The sequence below is a fragment of the Lepidothrix coronata genome, unplaced genomic scaffold, assembly GCF_001604755.1.
Source record: "Lepidothrix coronata isolate B3197 unplaced genomic scaffold, Lepidothrix_coronata-1.0 Scaffold61, whole genome shotgun sequence".
Classification (NCBI taxonomy): Eukaryota; Metazoa; Chordata; class Aves; order Passeriformes; family Pipridae; genus Lepidothrix; species Lepidothrix coronata.
This window is the reverse complement of record NW_016690241.1, coordinates 4,893,784-4,911,228: the sequence shown is the minus strand read 5'-3', so window position 1 is coordinate 4,911,228 and position 17,445 is coordinate 4,893,784. Positions and strand designations below refer to the sequence as shown.

The 17,445-nt window shown below is 37.9% G+C and overlaps 1 protein-coding gene across 1 annotated transcript in view; it reads right to left on the bottom strand.

The window, feature by feature from the left end:
* The window catches only part of ACTN2 (actinin alpha 2), a 67,085-nt gene that overhangs the window by 24,449 nt on the left and 25,191 nt on the right, over positions 1-17,445 (bottom strand). The window contains exons 3-8 of the mRNA XM_017817494.1: positions 16,577-16,696; positions 10,579-10,665; positions 9,802-9,889; positions 7,663-7,741; positions 4,717-4,798; positions 1,329-1,414 (exon numbers count right to left, since the gene is read on the bottom strand). Of these exons, the coding sequence (XP_017672983.1) occupies positions 1,329-1,414; positions 4,717-4,798; positions 7,663-7,741; positions 9,802-9,889; positions 10,579-10,665; positions 16,577-16,696 (542 nt within the window). The remainder of the gene's footprint in view (positions 1-1,328; positions 1,415-4,716; positions 4,799-7,662; positions 7,742-9,801; positions 9,890-10,578; positions 10,666-16,576; positions 16,697-17,445) is intronic.

The following is a 17,445-nucleotide window of genomic DNA, read 5'->3' as shown; positions in this document are numbered from 1 at the left end:
GTCATAGATTTCAATGGCCTGAATAAGGCACAGGTCAGCACAGAAGTCCATCCCCTTGTTGTACAACAAAGTCTTATTGCACAAGGGGGAATTTTGCACTGTCATTACAGTTGTCTAATAAATCTTTTCTTTTCAAAGACAACTTAGGCCATTCTTAGAGATATCTTATTAGGTTATTTTTTTAAAATCACACCAAAAAAGTATTAGATTTGTTAGCCACACTGGAAAGATACCACATGGAATTCAGGAGTCTCAGACCACTCTATATCTGCACATCATATGTAGATATACCCTTGAGAATAAATGCAGCTCAACCACTGACAGCAAATCTTTTCATGCCTCATGAAAAACTTATATGTGAAGGCACAGTGCAGTTCTGCCATATTTAAAATTTACATTAGTAGTTTGAGATCACAGAGCTATACTTTCATACAAATGTGACCCTGGAGTACATTTAAGCAAACAAATATCTGTGTAGACTCCTGTATTACAGAGTATTTGGAATTGCCCTTTTGCTCGAATAGCAAAACCTTCATAACGAGAAGCGAGAGGGTGCAACAGTAGAGCTGTGCTGTCGTAAGGTGTAGGTGACCTACCAGACAGGAAAGGAAATTAAGTCCTGAGGATGTAGGAAAAATATCAACTACTTTTTTAAGGGTTTGTTGGGGTTTTTTTCCACATTAAGTTTGGTTATGTCCATTTGTAGGGTAGAAAAGTATGAAGCAGAACAGTGGGAAATGCCACATTTATAAGTGAGAATCCCATCCTGTATGACAGGTCTGCTGCTGATGTTCATGCCTTTTATGCAGTACTTTGATCCACAAATAATTCTGTTGGCTTCTGTGGGAATCAGGCACAAATACTGTGTTGGATGTCTTCTGTGCCTTTCTGCACCTTAGGCATCTTTGAAAATCTAGCCCTAAATTACTACTCAGCACGAGTAAGTCTAGAATAGTCTCAATCTCCAAATAGCAAACATTCCTTTATGCAGCAAACGCATAAGAGGTTGTTGTAGCAACAAGCAACAACTCCATCTTACAGTATCTTCAAATACAGGTTTTCTGAAGTAGTCTTTGTAATCACCAAATAAAGACTCAAAATTGGAAACAGGAATGTCCATTGGAATTAAAGAAGTTAACTTGCTACATAACATTTAACTAAAACAGGTTAGAGAGCTGGTTAAAATCAAGTATTAGTGCTCAAGTAGTACTTGCAATTGTTAATTAAAACCACATAGTACTACATTAGGATTTTTTTTAATAAACAAGTGGAAATGCGAAACAAACCAATCAAAAACACAGCAACCTGAAGGGACAATTGATTAATACCTGCTCTGCTCCAGCAAAAGCATGGTAGAAGCAGGACACATATGTCATGATAGCTCTCTCATCAGGTTTGGGAGTGTTCACAATATCTACAAGATGGGGGAGAAATTGAAACAAAGCAAAAAGAGAATCGAGGAGCAGAAAACAGGATGAATAAATAAATGTACAACTCTATGTCATTCTGACTGTTTTCTTGTCCATAGCTCTGAATTCTAGAAACTCCACGAAGCTGTAATAAATTTAGTGTTAGATTGACAGGTGCTGACAGAATAAAATGTACACTAAAAATTCAATGTAAGCTCTTATGAAGAGGAGGATTTTTTTTTTTTAATAAGCTTGATCCTGCAGTATTGTCAGAGGGGGAGTGACCACAATTTTACCAGGACTGTCTGCTTATGGCTGATATGCATATGTCTAGTGACTTAGAATGTGTGGGGGGTTTTGACTTAGACACAGGAAAGACAGACTACATTTTGATCCGAGGAGACGTTCTCTGGAAGTTGCATGTGGATTAGTTATAACTTCAGCATTATATATCAGTATTCTTTATACTGCCAATACCTGATGTATGCCCAACTCCAAAGTGCCTTGCTTTTTAAAATTTTCCTTCTTTTCTTTAGGACACAATTCCAGAGCTCGTCTGAGATGTCTGTGTATGTTTCTGTGTCTGTTTTGCATAGTAGCGTCATTTTATATTGCTGTTGTACTTACCATTAAGCATTTAACATTTTAAAAACAATCCTGAAAGCATAAGAGAAGGGTTTATTTTCTGAGCATCTGTTATGATGATTTGGACATCTATAGCAGAAATAATATCCAGCAGAGAGAAGGATGGCATTCTGCTATTGAAATTGTTTTTTCACTATGAGCTTATTTTCATTTTGCATTTTTAATGGTTCTTCCAATGAATGCACACAAGTTTATTTAAAGAGGATATTGTCCTCTATCCCATTCAGAAACCACCTGTCAAAAACCTACTGGATATTATTAGTAAATATACAGAAAGATGAGACAAGAAGGTTTGTTTCTATGGAACAAATGGATAGACTACTACTGGCTCTACTAAGACAGCGGTTCACAGTGAAAATCAGGCAACAGGATACGAACTCAGCTCTAAGATGCTGTTCTAGTAACTAGCGAGGAAAAGACCAGAAAAGGAAAAATTGCTGAAAGAAACAAGACAGAAGGTGAAGGATGAGATCTGATCCATCTACAATCTCACCTTCTGAGCACCAGCAAATGCATGGTAGTAACAGGAAACATAAGTCATAATGGTTCTTTCATCAGGTCTGGCAGTGTTTACTACATCTGTGTAGAGAGAAGAGGGTTAACTGCTCAGAAATTCTCACAAGGTACTTTCATCTGATTATGCTAATGGTGCCACCTCAGTGCTGTAAGGATTCCAAATAAATACACCATTATTCAGGTTGCATCTGTTTACAGTTATCAGTGCAAAGCCACTTGAGCTCAGTAAATGCAAAAGATACAACTCTCTCTGAAATGGCAAAACATCTGAAGGCTGAGACTGTACAGAAGGGTATTGCTACCTTCTGGTTTGTGGAAACTTCCAAGCAGATGGCATGGCTGGCAGATCTACTGGGTTCAGCTTCACTGCCACTCCAAAGCAACTTCATCTAAATCACTAGAATTATTCCAGAGTTAAATGCAGCCACTGACAGTCACAAAACAGAAATGCACACAGTGTGTATCAGCACAGGGACCCTGTAGCTGATGAGGTACTGAAATATATTGGAAACGCATAGAAGTCCTGCAGTCCAGAAATACATTTTGTGCTAAGAAAAGCTTGGATAGTAACAGTTTTGTAATCCCTGTGCTAGCCCATCTTTTTAGTTAATAGCATAAATCACAGGAGAGTTTGGCTTGGCTGGCTGATATCTTTGCTCCTATCATGGCAGGAAAGAATGAAAATATACAGTGGGTGCAATCAAGGTAAGGGTACATGGGTAAAAATTGACCTTTTCAATGAGTAACAGAGAAAGGCAGAAAAAGGTAGATTTACACCAATTATGGCTGAGTAATGAATGATTCTAGTGCAAGCTGCAAGGATTCCTGTCAATGTAAGGAGTGGGAAGATACTGACATGAAAAGACCCAGGAATGAGGTGGCAATTTCTAATATTAACAGTGAGATTTCTAAGTTCGGGACCAATGTATTTACTGATTTTACATCTACTTTACATAGCTGTGAACAAAACTTTGCAAAGTTTCCACTGATAACAAACTGGAAGTAAAGAGAATAAAAAGTGACCATGAATACTTAGAGGGTATTAGAAGAAATATAATTTCATTTCCTCTCCCCCTTCCAAGAGGAAAATAGTAAGATAAGGCTAGAATGTGCAGAAAATCTGGTGAGGAAAATAAAGGGTTTCTTATATGGACTATGAAGAGGGGAAAAAACTGAGGAAAGTGGGAGCTGCTCAATGGTAAGAAGGCAGCACTTCTGTTTATTCCTTGCACAGTGTTTCAGAGAAAAATAATTGATGGTGCTTGAAAGGGGAATTGCAATTCAAAATATGGAAACAATTTGTTTTGAAGCATGAAAGTGAAACCACTCTTCAACGAAGAGGTTACAGTCTCGATTTTCCAAATCATCCTGCCTAACTTTCCTACCAAAGACTTCAAGAGGAACAGACATAGCCAGTTTGAGTGCTCTGGATAGTTCCTGTGTTATCACTGCTCTACTGACAAGCCAGCACAACAGTCTCCATTCTTTGAGATGAATGCTTTGAACTACTGTAGGCAAATTCCAGTATTTTGGCAGCATTTTTTGCCCAGAGTACAAAAGTTCGGTTATCTTGAAAAAGTCAGGAAACTCTAAAAATTATTGGAGATACACAAACTATTTGTTAAAACTGTCACTGCAAAAAGTTTACAACAAAAGTAAACCAAAAAAATGCTTCCCTCAACCTACCTCTCTTTCAGACGCAGTATGTGTTTCAGATATTCTGAAAGTTTTGTACTTCTATTTGTATTTCTGGTCCTCTCAGTTAAACATTTTACAAAGTGAATATGCTTTGAGCTGCTAACAGTTATATTTACCTTTATTAAACTTAGATTTTAATTACTTAAAGGCAAGGATTAACTTGATCCTGCATTTTACCTCAATTATCACAGTGGGGCCATGTGCTGAGGTTAGGGTTCAAAGTAGTATAACAAATGCAAACGATAAAAACCAATCAGTAACAAAGAAAAAAGTGAGGGAAATTATCCAATGCATGGGGAAAAAGAAGGAAAATATTGCTTGAAAACAAAGCAGATTGCTACATTATGATTCATGTAGAATAAATGTTGAAAATTCGCTAGATTAAAAAAAAAAATTCACTGTGTTCTGCTTATAAGCAACACAAACTTAAGTAAGATATAACCCTCACCTTCCGCATCCAGCATCTTTGGAATATCCAAATGCTTTTCAGCAATTTCCATGGCAAGGTTGATATTTCCTATGGGGTCATCCTGCATTAAAGAAAAAAGTTTGAGTCAAAGATAGAAGTTTTTATTTGAAGCAAAACTACAGTAGGTAATAAAACGTATTCTGGTTTTCCAAACTGTAAACTGGATTCACAACTACTGTTCTTCAAAAAGCAGAGTCTAGGTATATGAACTTTTGGTCTATCTGCTGCTATACTTTTCAAAGAAAACTTTAATAGGCTGTTATCTACCACTAGGACTCTGCTGCAAACCTATTCTGAAGAGGAAGGTAGATATTGTGTGCAGTGTACACTCATCATTCTCAGCTAATTCTGAATTAAGTACAGCAGCAATACATACAGTAAAGGCCACTGGTCCAGCAGGCTAAACTAGATCATTCAAAACAAAGTTAGTCCTGCCTATTTTTTACCCAACTCTACAGTATATTACAGGCATATGACTTCTGAGTTCTCTATTGGTCAGGTGAACACATGAGAAGCAGCAAGCACAGACAGAACAGTTCTCCAGGAGGAACAAAACTTGCTAGTTTGGGCTTGGACATAAAAATCTGTAATGCCTCTATAAACTGAATTTTAGAGCCATGGAAATTCAAGCACTTCCTCTGATTTTGAGACTTTGGTTTTCGAAGGAAAGAAAAAAGGAAACAGTGAGCACAGTTCAGACAGACAGCAGACATTTCATGTCTTACACTACAGACAGGTGTTGCTGACAATGCAAGAGTGTGTCAGACTGGGCCTACCACTAAGGGAGCCTTCCCATATCAGCTTGGAGGGAAAACACCCTATGAGAAATGGCAGTTCATGCCATAAATGCTATTATTATTTTCACATATTTGCAAACTGGTGAAGTATTATAGCCAGTCTGAACAATGCCCATGTCTACAGAGACAGTCTGGGAAAATAGGACACAGAAAAGCAAAGTAAAAAATACAGTAAATCTAAGTGAGACTATTGACTAGGTTAAAAAACTTTCCTTATGAATGAGTGATGAGCACCTCATATTTGTGTGCTTGGTACTAAGTCCATCAGTAAATAGTGCTCCACTGCTAAAGCACTTCTTTAAAATCACAGCAGCTTCTGAATAATTGGAGATCTCCATCACCCATCCTTTTTAAAAAAACTACAAGCCACAGTAACTAAAAATCTCTGCTACAGCTAAAGAAATACCTCATCTAACTTGTCATAGTCAAGAAGATCAGGCCTGTGTCTATGGATAAGGGCGTTGAAAGCAAGGCCATCTTTCCAGCTACAAGTTCACACAAAAAGCATTGGTGTGAAAAGGAAAGGACAGCATGCAGGAGATAAGAAATCAAGAAACAAGACACCAAGACAGCTGTTAATGTAACCAAAATGAGCAGTCAATCAAACACAGCCAGGTCAGGAAAGCAAGATCTATTTTAGGATTTTTTCTGCATGTGCTTTACGTGCCACAGCTCAGTCTCAATTTGAAACCTGACCTGTTCTTATTTTAGAAATCTCTAAGAGGGAAATAGTAATGTTGAGGCAGACCTGCTTGTGTTCTGTTCCCTTTCCTCAGCACTTGTCTACAGGATCATTATACTGTGAAGTTCTTTAGGACTGTGTACCACTTTTCAAAGCACAAATTCAATCAAACAAACTTCTCTTTGTGCCATGCATAATAAGCACAGAGACAGGTAGCTTAGTCATTCCATTAATCTGTTTATTTGTAGGAAAGGTTGTATATAGAATTAGAGAACAAGCTGGTATTGATGGCTAATATTTTGCCCTTTGGTTCAGATCTGCAGTTATCCTAACAGCTACCTAAATTAAAATCTAATGTGTTCAGTACTAAGTTCATTTAATTTTCATCACTGCACACCTTGGGGACTCTGGCATAAATTGAACATATATATAAAGCAAACTAAGTTTTAAAATAATTTCACTTTATTCATTTATCTTTTGTTTCATCAAAGACTTTCTAGTAACAGTTGATTCCACTAGTAAAATCAATTTGTAATGACATGGAATGGAAAATACAGTTGATGTTTTACCAGTCTCATCAATGCGAAGTTGCACTCAACAGATTAAAATCAATGATTAAGTTTTCTGTTGTACTGGTGTTTATGTGAGACCTGAAGATGCATTCATTCCAGAGAGCAGAAAATGGTATGTATATATTGAAACCTAATGTAAAACAACAACATTCCACTTTCTTTTTATGTTTTATTCTTCATTAATGATGATTCTGAAGAAGAAGAAATTCTGACATTATTGTTTGTTCCTCATTCCTCCCTCTCAAACGAAAGTGGCTGGTATCTTTAGAAAACACGCACTTTGCCATGAGTAGCACACTGTAATAAAATAGTTTTGCAATCCCCATGAGGTACTACCTAAGGAAGTTAGGATATCAGTTTTGTTTCCACTTGTCTGGAACTATAGGTAGAAGTTAATCTGAGAATTGGTGAATATTTTCTATGTAAGACTAATAACTCAGCATGTACTCCTAATTATCAAGGGTAGTGTTTGTTCTAAGGAATTCAATCATCATGTCACTGTTTACTGATCTGTAATCTACAGTAATTTACACTAGATACTAAACAGGATGGACTGTACAATACTATCAGTGGTAAATGGATAATTCCATGTGTTTTACTTAACATCTCTATTGGGCAGTGTAAAGGACTTCATCAACTGCCCAACAGCTGAGGACAAGATTATTTGCAATTAGATGCTGAAGTTGTTGTAATGGGAAGGAAGGAAGGACAAGGTCCTCTCCCCCATGTCAGTGGGGTTTCTTTGGAAGGACCTTAGAAAGTCAGTTAGAATTAGTATGCATTCATCAGCCTGTCTTCTAGAAAACATGCTAAGCAAACCAGAAGCAAGCCAAATCACTGCAGGACAGCATGCTGTACCACCCAGACTGATGACCTTATTTAGCTTGGAGTAGTCAATAAGATCAGGTCGGTGTCTGTGGATAAGTGCACATAATCCAAGGCCATCTTTCCAGCTTTACAACAAAAAAATAAAATGGAAAAAAATAAAAAATTAGTTAATAAAGTCATGGCATTTTACAGTTTGATCCTTGCTCAAGGTTTAAAATCAAGAAGGAATTCTCCCGTCTAATCCTGACACTTATGTTCTGTCAAGTCTCATCCCTCTGAGCTGTTCTGTTACTGTGCTCCTTTTGTTGTAATACATACCTTACTCTACAGTCCATATACACTTAAGAACTCCATATACTTTCTAAGGCAGTGTACATTTTGTGCAACTGTACCTGATTTCAATTGCTTAATTCATGCAGTGTTCTAGGATAGCTCAAGTACACGTTCATCAATGAAAGAACATAATCTCCCATTACACTTAGAGCATATTTGTGAAAAAATAAAAAGAAGAGCAAACCTGCAATTACTTGAATTTTCTGGAGCAATTGGCTTTTTTTGTGTCAGTTATTTCAGAGAATTTTAGTGGCACAACCATGTGCTTTGAGAAGTAAGAAATCATAAATCAGCTCAGTTTATTTAAAACACTTCTCACTTATCACAGCTTTGATCTGAGTTCTTACACTTCATCATTACTTCAGACTTGCTATCTTTTGAGGCAGGAACAGACAATGAATGGAGATACAAATAATATTTATTTGGAAAGATTATGAGAGGTTTCTTTCAGTCATAAGCAATTATTCTGAAAGATACTTTATGTAAACACTTCAAGCAATCACAGGGTCTGTAATTTGAGGTCTTGTCCTTGTGTGAGCCTAAGCATGTTAAGGCTGTTAAAATCCCTGTCACTGAGATGTCTGGGTAGGTCCTTCAAATAACAGAACCATCTCCAATAAAAATGTAATACAATAAGCAGAATATACCTATATTGTATAATATGACATCATCCAGAAGGTAAAACTTAATCAAACTGAGAACCAAACTAACAAATTTTTCTTTCTCCAAAAGGTGTAAACTAAAACGATCTGGACAGCCTGCTGTAAGGTAGTCTTGTAAGAGCTGATCCACCCAAGCGTTAATCAAGGTACTTCCATTTAATGTGTTTTCCCCATATCATGTATCAGACCAGAATAGGTACATATACAGAACAAGATTCTGGTACTGTAACTTACAGTGTACCCTGGATCCATATAAAGCTCTATGAAATATACCTTTGTATATTCTGGGAAAGTAACACATAACAAATTTCAGATCTCTGAAAGGCCATACAGGAACTGTAAATGAAATATTTTTTATCTTGGAATGCATATATGAACTGTATCTTCTCTGTCACTACATGTGTTTTAGGTACTGCACATTAAGAAATAATTAAAAACAGCAGAACACTATTAAAGAGTTTTTTTAAGTACTAGAAGGGTTTCAGGAAAGGGAAGATCACATGGTTAAACAGTGCAAATGGCAAGCCATGTAGTTTAATGAAGTAGGTCACTGGTAGAGCTTCAGGAACTAGCCCAAGGAAATCCCCAAACCAGGCAGCCTGTATATGGCCTGGAACTCCCATTCTAACTCTTAATGAGAACCACAAGTCTGGAGCTTTACTAAGTTTTCCAGCTTAGGTCATGATCCTGATTCTGAAAACAAACGTGTTTAAAGTATTGCTGCTGTTGTGTATGATCTAAGTGCATTTTTTGCTCTTTGCTTACAGTTACATTACAAATGAGAAAGACTGATTCTCCATGAGATATTTGCATGCTCAACACACTGGTATTTTTGCCAGAACAGTCTCTCTGTGGCTCTCTGCAGTGGCTCTCATTTGAAAGCAGTCATTTGCCACTATGATGTAGTACTCAAGAATTCCCATATACCAAGGACTTCTAATAACATAGTATGGTAATTGGGTATGTAGTAGGATTTTTTTCTTTTAAACAGTAACTATGGAAGTCATAGCAGATAATGCCAAAGGCTAACCAAAATAAGACTGAAGATAGAGCACCAGAATCTGAAAAAAAGTCTAGCTGACAGTGAAGACCCAAATCCCCCTATCAACTATATACCTACACAACTGTGGGGAAAATTTGATGTAAAATTTTTTAGATCGTGTCAACGTCTTGAAATAATAAAAGTTTACCTAAGATGGAAGTTTTGAATGTTCACATTTCTGTAAGGAGCAGTTTTCCTTTGACACCACAGCAGCAGCCCTTCTTTGGCAGAGGTCTCTGTAAAAGACACAAGGGAGTAAAAATGAGGAAAGATGTGAAAAGTACCCAAGTAATTAATTTCTAATAGTCAGCCACCATAAACTGCCATAAACTAACATTTAATCCTAAAAGATACTCATATAAATGGACAACTGGGGATCCATTAGAACACAGAGTTCAGTTAAGACTAGAGTCAGCCTGCACAAAAGTTTCAGGATGTTAGAAATTTAAGGAATTATATTGGTTGGACAGCAGACTGTATATTTGGAGAAAAATACCCAATACAAATATAATACAACTAGACATAAAAGATTCTTGGTGCTTACATGAAACATGCTTGTAGTTTAAGTTCAGGACTGAAAAAAGTACGTTGGAAATAGGACCAAACACAAAGGATACAGCAATTAGTTTCAGGACACTGAAGCTCAGAAACATAGTCATGTTTCTGTCCCTTCAACTGAGAGACATGACCAGAACCTCTGCATTTAGAAAGCTGGCTCAAAGTCTCTGTCAGGATAAGGAGAGTAATTACTTTTTCCCTCCCGAAGTTAATTTTGTCACCAGGTAGCAAATGATGATACCAGATGCGGTATCATCTTCTGTGAAAAAATTTATTTTTAAAACACTCCTCTCCCTTATGCACAATTCATATAAAAAAGTTTTAAAACAGATTTCCTAATTATTTAACATAATTGCATTACTATTACCTTCCACTGAAATATCTTGAATAGCAAAGCGAAGGATGATAGTCCAGATCATACCCAGCGTCATTTTCACATTGCCATCCACAATTTCTAAGGTAAAAAAAAAACATATTGCAGTAGTATTTAGAGTGTTTTTTTCCAATTTTATCTTATTTTAATCATAGATTTCTACTAGTAATCCATTGCATCTAATAAATTATTTATATTTCTATGATAATTTTTTATTCGCATAGAGTTCACCTGGATTCATTTTTCAACAAACTACTGTTTGTGCTACTCTGGACTGAAGACTACTGAGGTTAAGACCACTTCAGCCCTTCCATGCTAAAAGCCTGCTCCCCAGGTAGTTGTAACTGTTTCAAATCTTTACCTTTTAGGGAGACTTTTTAGAGAGAGCATGAGGGGAAATACTGTAAGTTTGAACAATATCAGCCTTATTGCTTTCAAATACAAAGGAACTGAAAAAATATGATCTTACCCCAAATTTTAAGAAACTACAGGACACTAACAGTACTCAGAAATTCCCCTATACTATTTAGATATGTTTGAGAATTTACCTATAATGCCAGCACAGACTAGATATGAAGAACAGCTCTTGAGACACAGCACCTCCTGAGACAAAGCTACATAGCTTCCTGCCTGTTCATTAACATGGCCATGAGGTTGTAATGTCTTACAGCTCTAATGCATATGCATATTTACATGTCTTTAATATAAATGAGATTTTTTTACCTCTGCGGTTTCAATTTGTTTCAAGACTGCTTGGGACTACCTGTAAAGCCAGGTCAAAATCCAGTGCTCCTACACTGTAATTAAGTGATACCACTTAAATTTTTCAACACCAAAAAATGTACTGCCAGACCACTTAAATATGTTGGTAATGTTAAATCAATCTGAAAAGCAAGTCAAGAGACTCAGAAAAACATAGTGAGACTATAATGAAGGTCCACCACTGGAAAGGGAGGAGGTGGGACAATGAGAGATGGGAACTGCAGACTGACTTTCCAGTCACCTCATACCAAAGGAGCAGTGGAGGGGGGAAGGCACCAGCTGCTCCCCTACTTGAAAGTCACCTCCAGCCTTTCTCAAAAAGTGGAGCAGCTGTGGCTGCCTGGGGGCCCACTGGTGTTCTGGGGAAGGAGCTTGCATCAGGAGGAATTTCCTCAATTTAACATCAAATGCCAATAGAGATGCCAGCAGAAAATGCAGTCACTCTGCTACTTAGAAGTTGCCTGAATCCAGGGGCAACTTTTACAGAACAAAGCAGCTGCTGTTTCTGAGACTTGAGATTCATGCTGAATTGCAGTAGGACGTGACACAAGCTGTCATTTGAACCTATGGAATTAACAAATGTGATAGGAAATATGTCACCCATCGCTAGTCTATACTTAGTAAGTGTGATAATTCAAGTTTATATATGAATGGCTATTTTTCTGCTTTCCCCTTTGGATCATGCACTAATTTTCCAGAATTCTCACCTCACTCTGCCAGGCTTCCATGTATCCTACCTTATTGGCCCTAAAAGATCTCAATCATTTCACATCTCAAAACTAAACCCTTTCAGACAAAAAAGACTAAATGGCAATTAGAGCATGTAGCTCTTTCTTCCCTCCTCTTCGGTCAAGTACTTCATTGTATTTTAATATCCGATAAGTATTTACAGAAAAGACAAATTTCTTCAAATTTAAAATAATTTAAATACTCAGGAGGCATTGCTGATTGTCAGGCAATCAACTCGTGGATTTACATAATCACTACATCGTTTTTTTGATTTACATATCCATATGTACACACAGACTGAATGAAAGAGCAAGAGAGGGAATTTTCTATGCTGTGCCTCGGGAGAATTTTCAAGTGATTTGTCAGCTTTGGCTTCTCATTATCTGCTGCAGGCATAAAACACAAAAAAGGCTCATATAAAAGAGAGTGAAGAAAAACAAATTGCTAAAATGTTGAAAAGTATCAATGACAAAAAAAATACTGATTCATTCCTATCATTTTCCTCTACAGGTCAGTAGAAGACTTCATTAATTTCTTAATACTGCCTGTTTCCTCTGGAAGGAATATAGTTTCTACACCTCACATATGCAAAGATACAGCTTTCTGAGTGTGAGGGCAGGAAAGGAGAGAAGGGAAAGTGAAGGGAAAACAATAAAAGCTGTCTAGGGAAAAAGCTAAGCAAAACAGAGTGGTAAGTTCTCAAAGGTTTTAGTTCCATTTTTTTATTCTACTTATCCTTTTTTTTTTTTATTCCAACCTTCTTGCAGCAGATTCATTCAGTCTTTAACATTTTTCCTGCTCCCCAGAAAAGCAATACAGAAATGTTTCCAATTAACAGGATACAGATCTTTTGTCGTTCTCCATATTTACTTGATTTCATTCAGGATGCAATCACCTTACAAATAGCGTTTCTGCACTTTTATTAAACCTTAAGGGAAAACTTCTAATTTCCAGACTGTGAATGGCTCATAAGGACTACTTTCCACAGTTTTACTTTAGCTTCTTGATTCTCTAGTCTCATATCGTGACCAGTGGAAAGAAAGACCCATACACAAGACAGATCAGAGTAGCTAAATTTGGCTTCATCTCAGCATCATAGTTAAAGGTGATCAGCTCTCTCCACTCCACAGATAGCCCAAAGAAGTCAGGCTCAGAACAATAATGATGACTTTAAAGAATGTCCCTGGCCCCTTAAAAATACTAAATTGGTCTTTGTATTGATGTAGCACAGGAATCACAGTTTAATCATTGTTTTGAGGCCACATTTTAAATGACAGTCATTCCCGTTGGGCCTACAAGCTCCTCACCATTCAGTATATCAGATAGTAGAAAATGATCCTTAGCAGATTTAGATACAAAACTTTTATGCTTTGGAAATTAAAAAGTATTCCAAGCATCCACGTAACTCAGAGAATGCCAAAACAGATGGGTGTGGGCCAGCCCACATGCCCTGTGCTCACAGACAGAGGCAGTGAGTTAAGTGGTTATGGACTTTGATAAAAATACAATCTTAAGGACACTGTGTTCTGCCTCCTTGCTGGCATTCACTCCAACCTACTGCAATGACAACCCAGTCAACAATGCTGAAAAATGCAACAAAAGAAAAAAAGGATGTGAAGTGTGTTTTAAAACCTGATCAGATTGCTGATCCAGTCTCCAGCAGAGCTACAGCAACAGTTGCCAGCCCAAGTGATAGGGTAGGGCTGTGAAGTGTGGGAGCAAGTATGTAGGACCAGGGAGCACAGGGGCTCTTTAAACACATACTGGTGCCAGAGGTCCCACACTGTGAAACCATACCCAGTCAGACATGACACTGTATTGCTGCATCAGCACCACACTGTGCCTTAGATAACAAATTTATTAGAGGAGATGTAGTAAACTTAACAGGACACTAAGCACGTCTGTGCCATATCTGGCTTTGTATTCAGCCTCTTTAGAGTAGGAGTAGAAGGCACACGAATCTATCTGCTCCTGCCCACATGGATATAATCTAATGTGGGCATCAAGCCATACTTGACATAGTGTAATGTCTTACAATGACAGGTTCCCCTCTTCATCTAAGCTATGAAAGTAGCAGTGGATTTTTCTCCCATGCTTCCATCCAAGAATTTAACTATTTTAATTTTTCTTAATGCTAATGAATTAATTTTGCATCTAATCCCTCCATTTTACAGATTGAGAATTCCATAAATAGAGAATAAACCCTAAAAACATCACTGTAATCCCTTGGGTTACTAGCTATAGCCTGCTGTTACATGCAGCAATAAATACTGAGCGCATGGACGGTAACCTTGCAGCAACTGGCTGAAAAGCTGCAGAGGTTACTGCCCCTTCCACCTTTCCAAAGGGAATCATCACAGAACATCTAAATCACAGAGCATCTGAATTCATGCCAGTTGCTGTCAAGGAGAACTGCAGGGTTATTTTAAATGTTTTCAGTGTCTGCTGTGAGCTATCCCAGATGCTGTGCCTTCAGGTGATACAGGAAGTGCTCAAGCACTGTTCCCTAACCTTGAGCACCTTGAGCAGCAATGAGCACCTTGGGCAGCAATAAGCAGAGTAAAATAAGGGAGATGGGAGTGCAGAGGGCTGGATTGCTCCTTTCAGAAGCAGATATGAACTGGTGTATCTTGGTTTAAATATTCCAGCCTTGTGCAAACTGTGATCAGAGAACATGACCACTGTGTCCCACAGGATACTCCCTTTGCTACACTCTTTGGTCAGGAAGCCTCAGAGCCACCTGCATGTCAAGACAGAAACTACTGTTCATTTGCTCCATGCTCTGTAATCTCAGCATTTCTTCATCAGATATCAAACAGGCTTCTGTATTCTTAATTTTCATTTCCACCCACAAATTGTCTCTTCAGTACCCTCTGCTGTCCATTCAATGCCTTGTCACTCTCAGAACCTTAGCTGCAGAGGTTTAAGGTAGCAGCATATTTTTTCATCCCACTTTAATTGAACAAAGGGCCCAAGTGCCCCTGACTGCCGGTACATCTGATGGAGGGAGCCAGGCTCCTCTGAAATGCAGTAGAGCTCTTCTGAGATCTGAAGTGCCTTTGGAAATTGCCCATTTCTCCCCACTGGTGACATACTCCCCAAAAAAGGTCTCTGCTACATGCCTATAGATAGATGGCATGGATGTGGACTCAGATGGCCCACCCAGTTCAGTCTCAAATAAATAAAGAGTGAGTTCAAAAAAACACTTTGTCCAGAAAATCCAATTCTTGAGATTTTGAGTTCTAGATCTAGAAAGCGAACACATTCGGTGAACAATACTCATGGAATGAAGTGGGCTAGGTCAAACTCCTGTGGAATCAATAAATGCTCACATATCTCTCCATTACTTCTACAGATGCCCTTATCCCACATAATGAACCTCCTGATCCAGACACAATTACAGTAAGCTCCCTGAGATCAAGGTTTGGAATCCCATATAAGGCTTATATATATATATAAGCCTGGAGGAATCAGGAAACAGGAAGAAGAGGCTCATAAATCAATGTAAAAAGGCCTAACAATGTGAAGAGAATATAGGAGTACTTCTCATCATCATACTGAGGTTAGAGCCAAAAGTTTGCTTTAAGGACATATTAGAGTCTGGAAAAGAAAAGGTACAGAAAGCACATCACTGAGGCTACGGAATCAAAAATAGTTGGATATCATGCTAGCTACGTCACTGTTTGTATGGTAATGGCTATGCAAAGCATTATGCAAATATCTTCATGGAGCAACTAGTTCTAGACAGATCTTTGTCCTTTTTAAACAATTAATTGAATCTTCTAGGGAGGCATAGGTTCACTGGCAGTGATAGTCTGCCCTCTTTAGCTCAGTTTACATCTATCTGCATCTGGCTACCAACCACATGTCTGTATTTAGCTACAACAGAACAATAAAAAAGTAATTACTTTAGTAAATAGCATCCCACTCCACTTTCTTCATAAGTTCAGTCTCTCCCTAGACACCATAGTTTCTTTCGATCACTCCCTTAACCCTGCATTTGAATTTTAGAAACACAGCTGCAGTCAGTCTCATAAAAAAAATGGGAGTAGGTCCCAGCCACTTGGTAGTGATGTCAGCCTCTGTCTTGTCTTAATAATATCTCCTAAAGATAAAAAAGATCCCATATTGGATAAAGCACACCCTTAAATCCAACCTGGTTTCTAAAGGAGTTCCTTATTTTCAATAATGTAGGACAAACAATATTCTGAAAGAAAAAAATCATTATCTCAATACCCACTCAAACACAGACAATTCAACTTAATCTTGGAGATAAAGTAATCTTAGAGCTCATTTGTACCCCTATCCCTCTCCAGGTGTCCACAAATTTCCATGTCTTGTCCTTTCACAGTTATAGGTCAGCAATCAGTATTGAGGGATTTTTGAGTCACCCATATATAGAAAACAGTCCACATAATGTGACCAAGGGTCTCATCAGACTTTTTTGCCATGGGAATGCTCAGGACCTAAGTAAACTGCACTGTCAAGCTCTGTCACATACCTTCTGCACCAATTGACACAAGTTTCACTCCTTTGCTGGCGATATAATCCAGAGCTTTGTTGACATTAGCAATTTTATGGAAGCGCATCTTCCCTCTGTCTGGTTTCGGTAGTCTTTCCCCTGCAGAAGAACAAATTTAATGTGTTTATTGCTACATACACCTTGCTACAGACACACAAGTGATTAGAAATCAAGAGTGGATGTGGCCTGAACACTGCCTAAATTTATCAGTAATTTTAACAGATATTTTTTTGAAAGAATGCCAAAGGGGTTTGAACAAAACCCTAAAGAGAAAATTCAAATGTTGAAGCATCTCACTTAGATCTTTCTGATATAGCAGTAAAACCAGAGTAAAATTTTTGTTTGTCCTAAACATCTGGAAGATACATGCATGCTTCCTGCTACTCAACGTATGGTTCATTGCTATTGTCTGTTAGAGTAGCTGAATATTGAGAAGGCAGGATGTTCTCAGAGCTCATCATTCGTACCTGCCCAGCTGCAAAGAGAGGCTGAATTCTATCCAGCAGATCAGCTGTAGCATTCTTCCACATCTGACCAAAAACAAAGGCTGTTAACAACTTCATCCAGCACAGCAGAGCAGCTCATTTCAGAGCATTGGCTGATGTGTTTGAACAAACTTTTCTTTTCAAATGATCCCAAAGCAGAATAATTTCTAAAAAGACCAATGATCCTTTGAAGATCTTCATTCCCCACCGAAATTTCCAGCAAAAATGTAAGCTGTATTTTCCATAAAGATGTGTTAGAAATCTTTTTGCCCCTTTTCACCTTTATTGTCTGTCTGTGACTTGAGCTATTCCCTTCCCATTCAGGGGAATTCTGAGTGCACCTTGGGGACTGCCTCTCTGAAT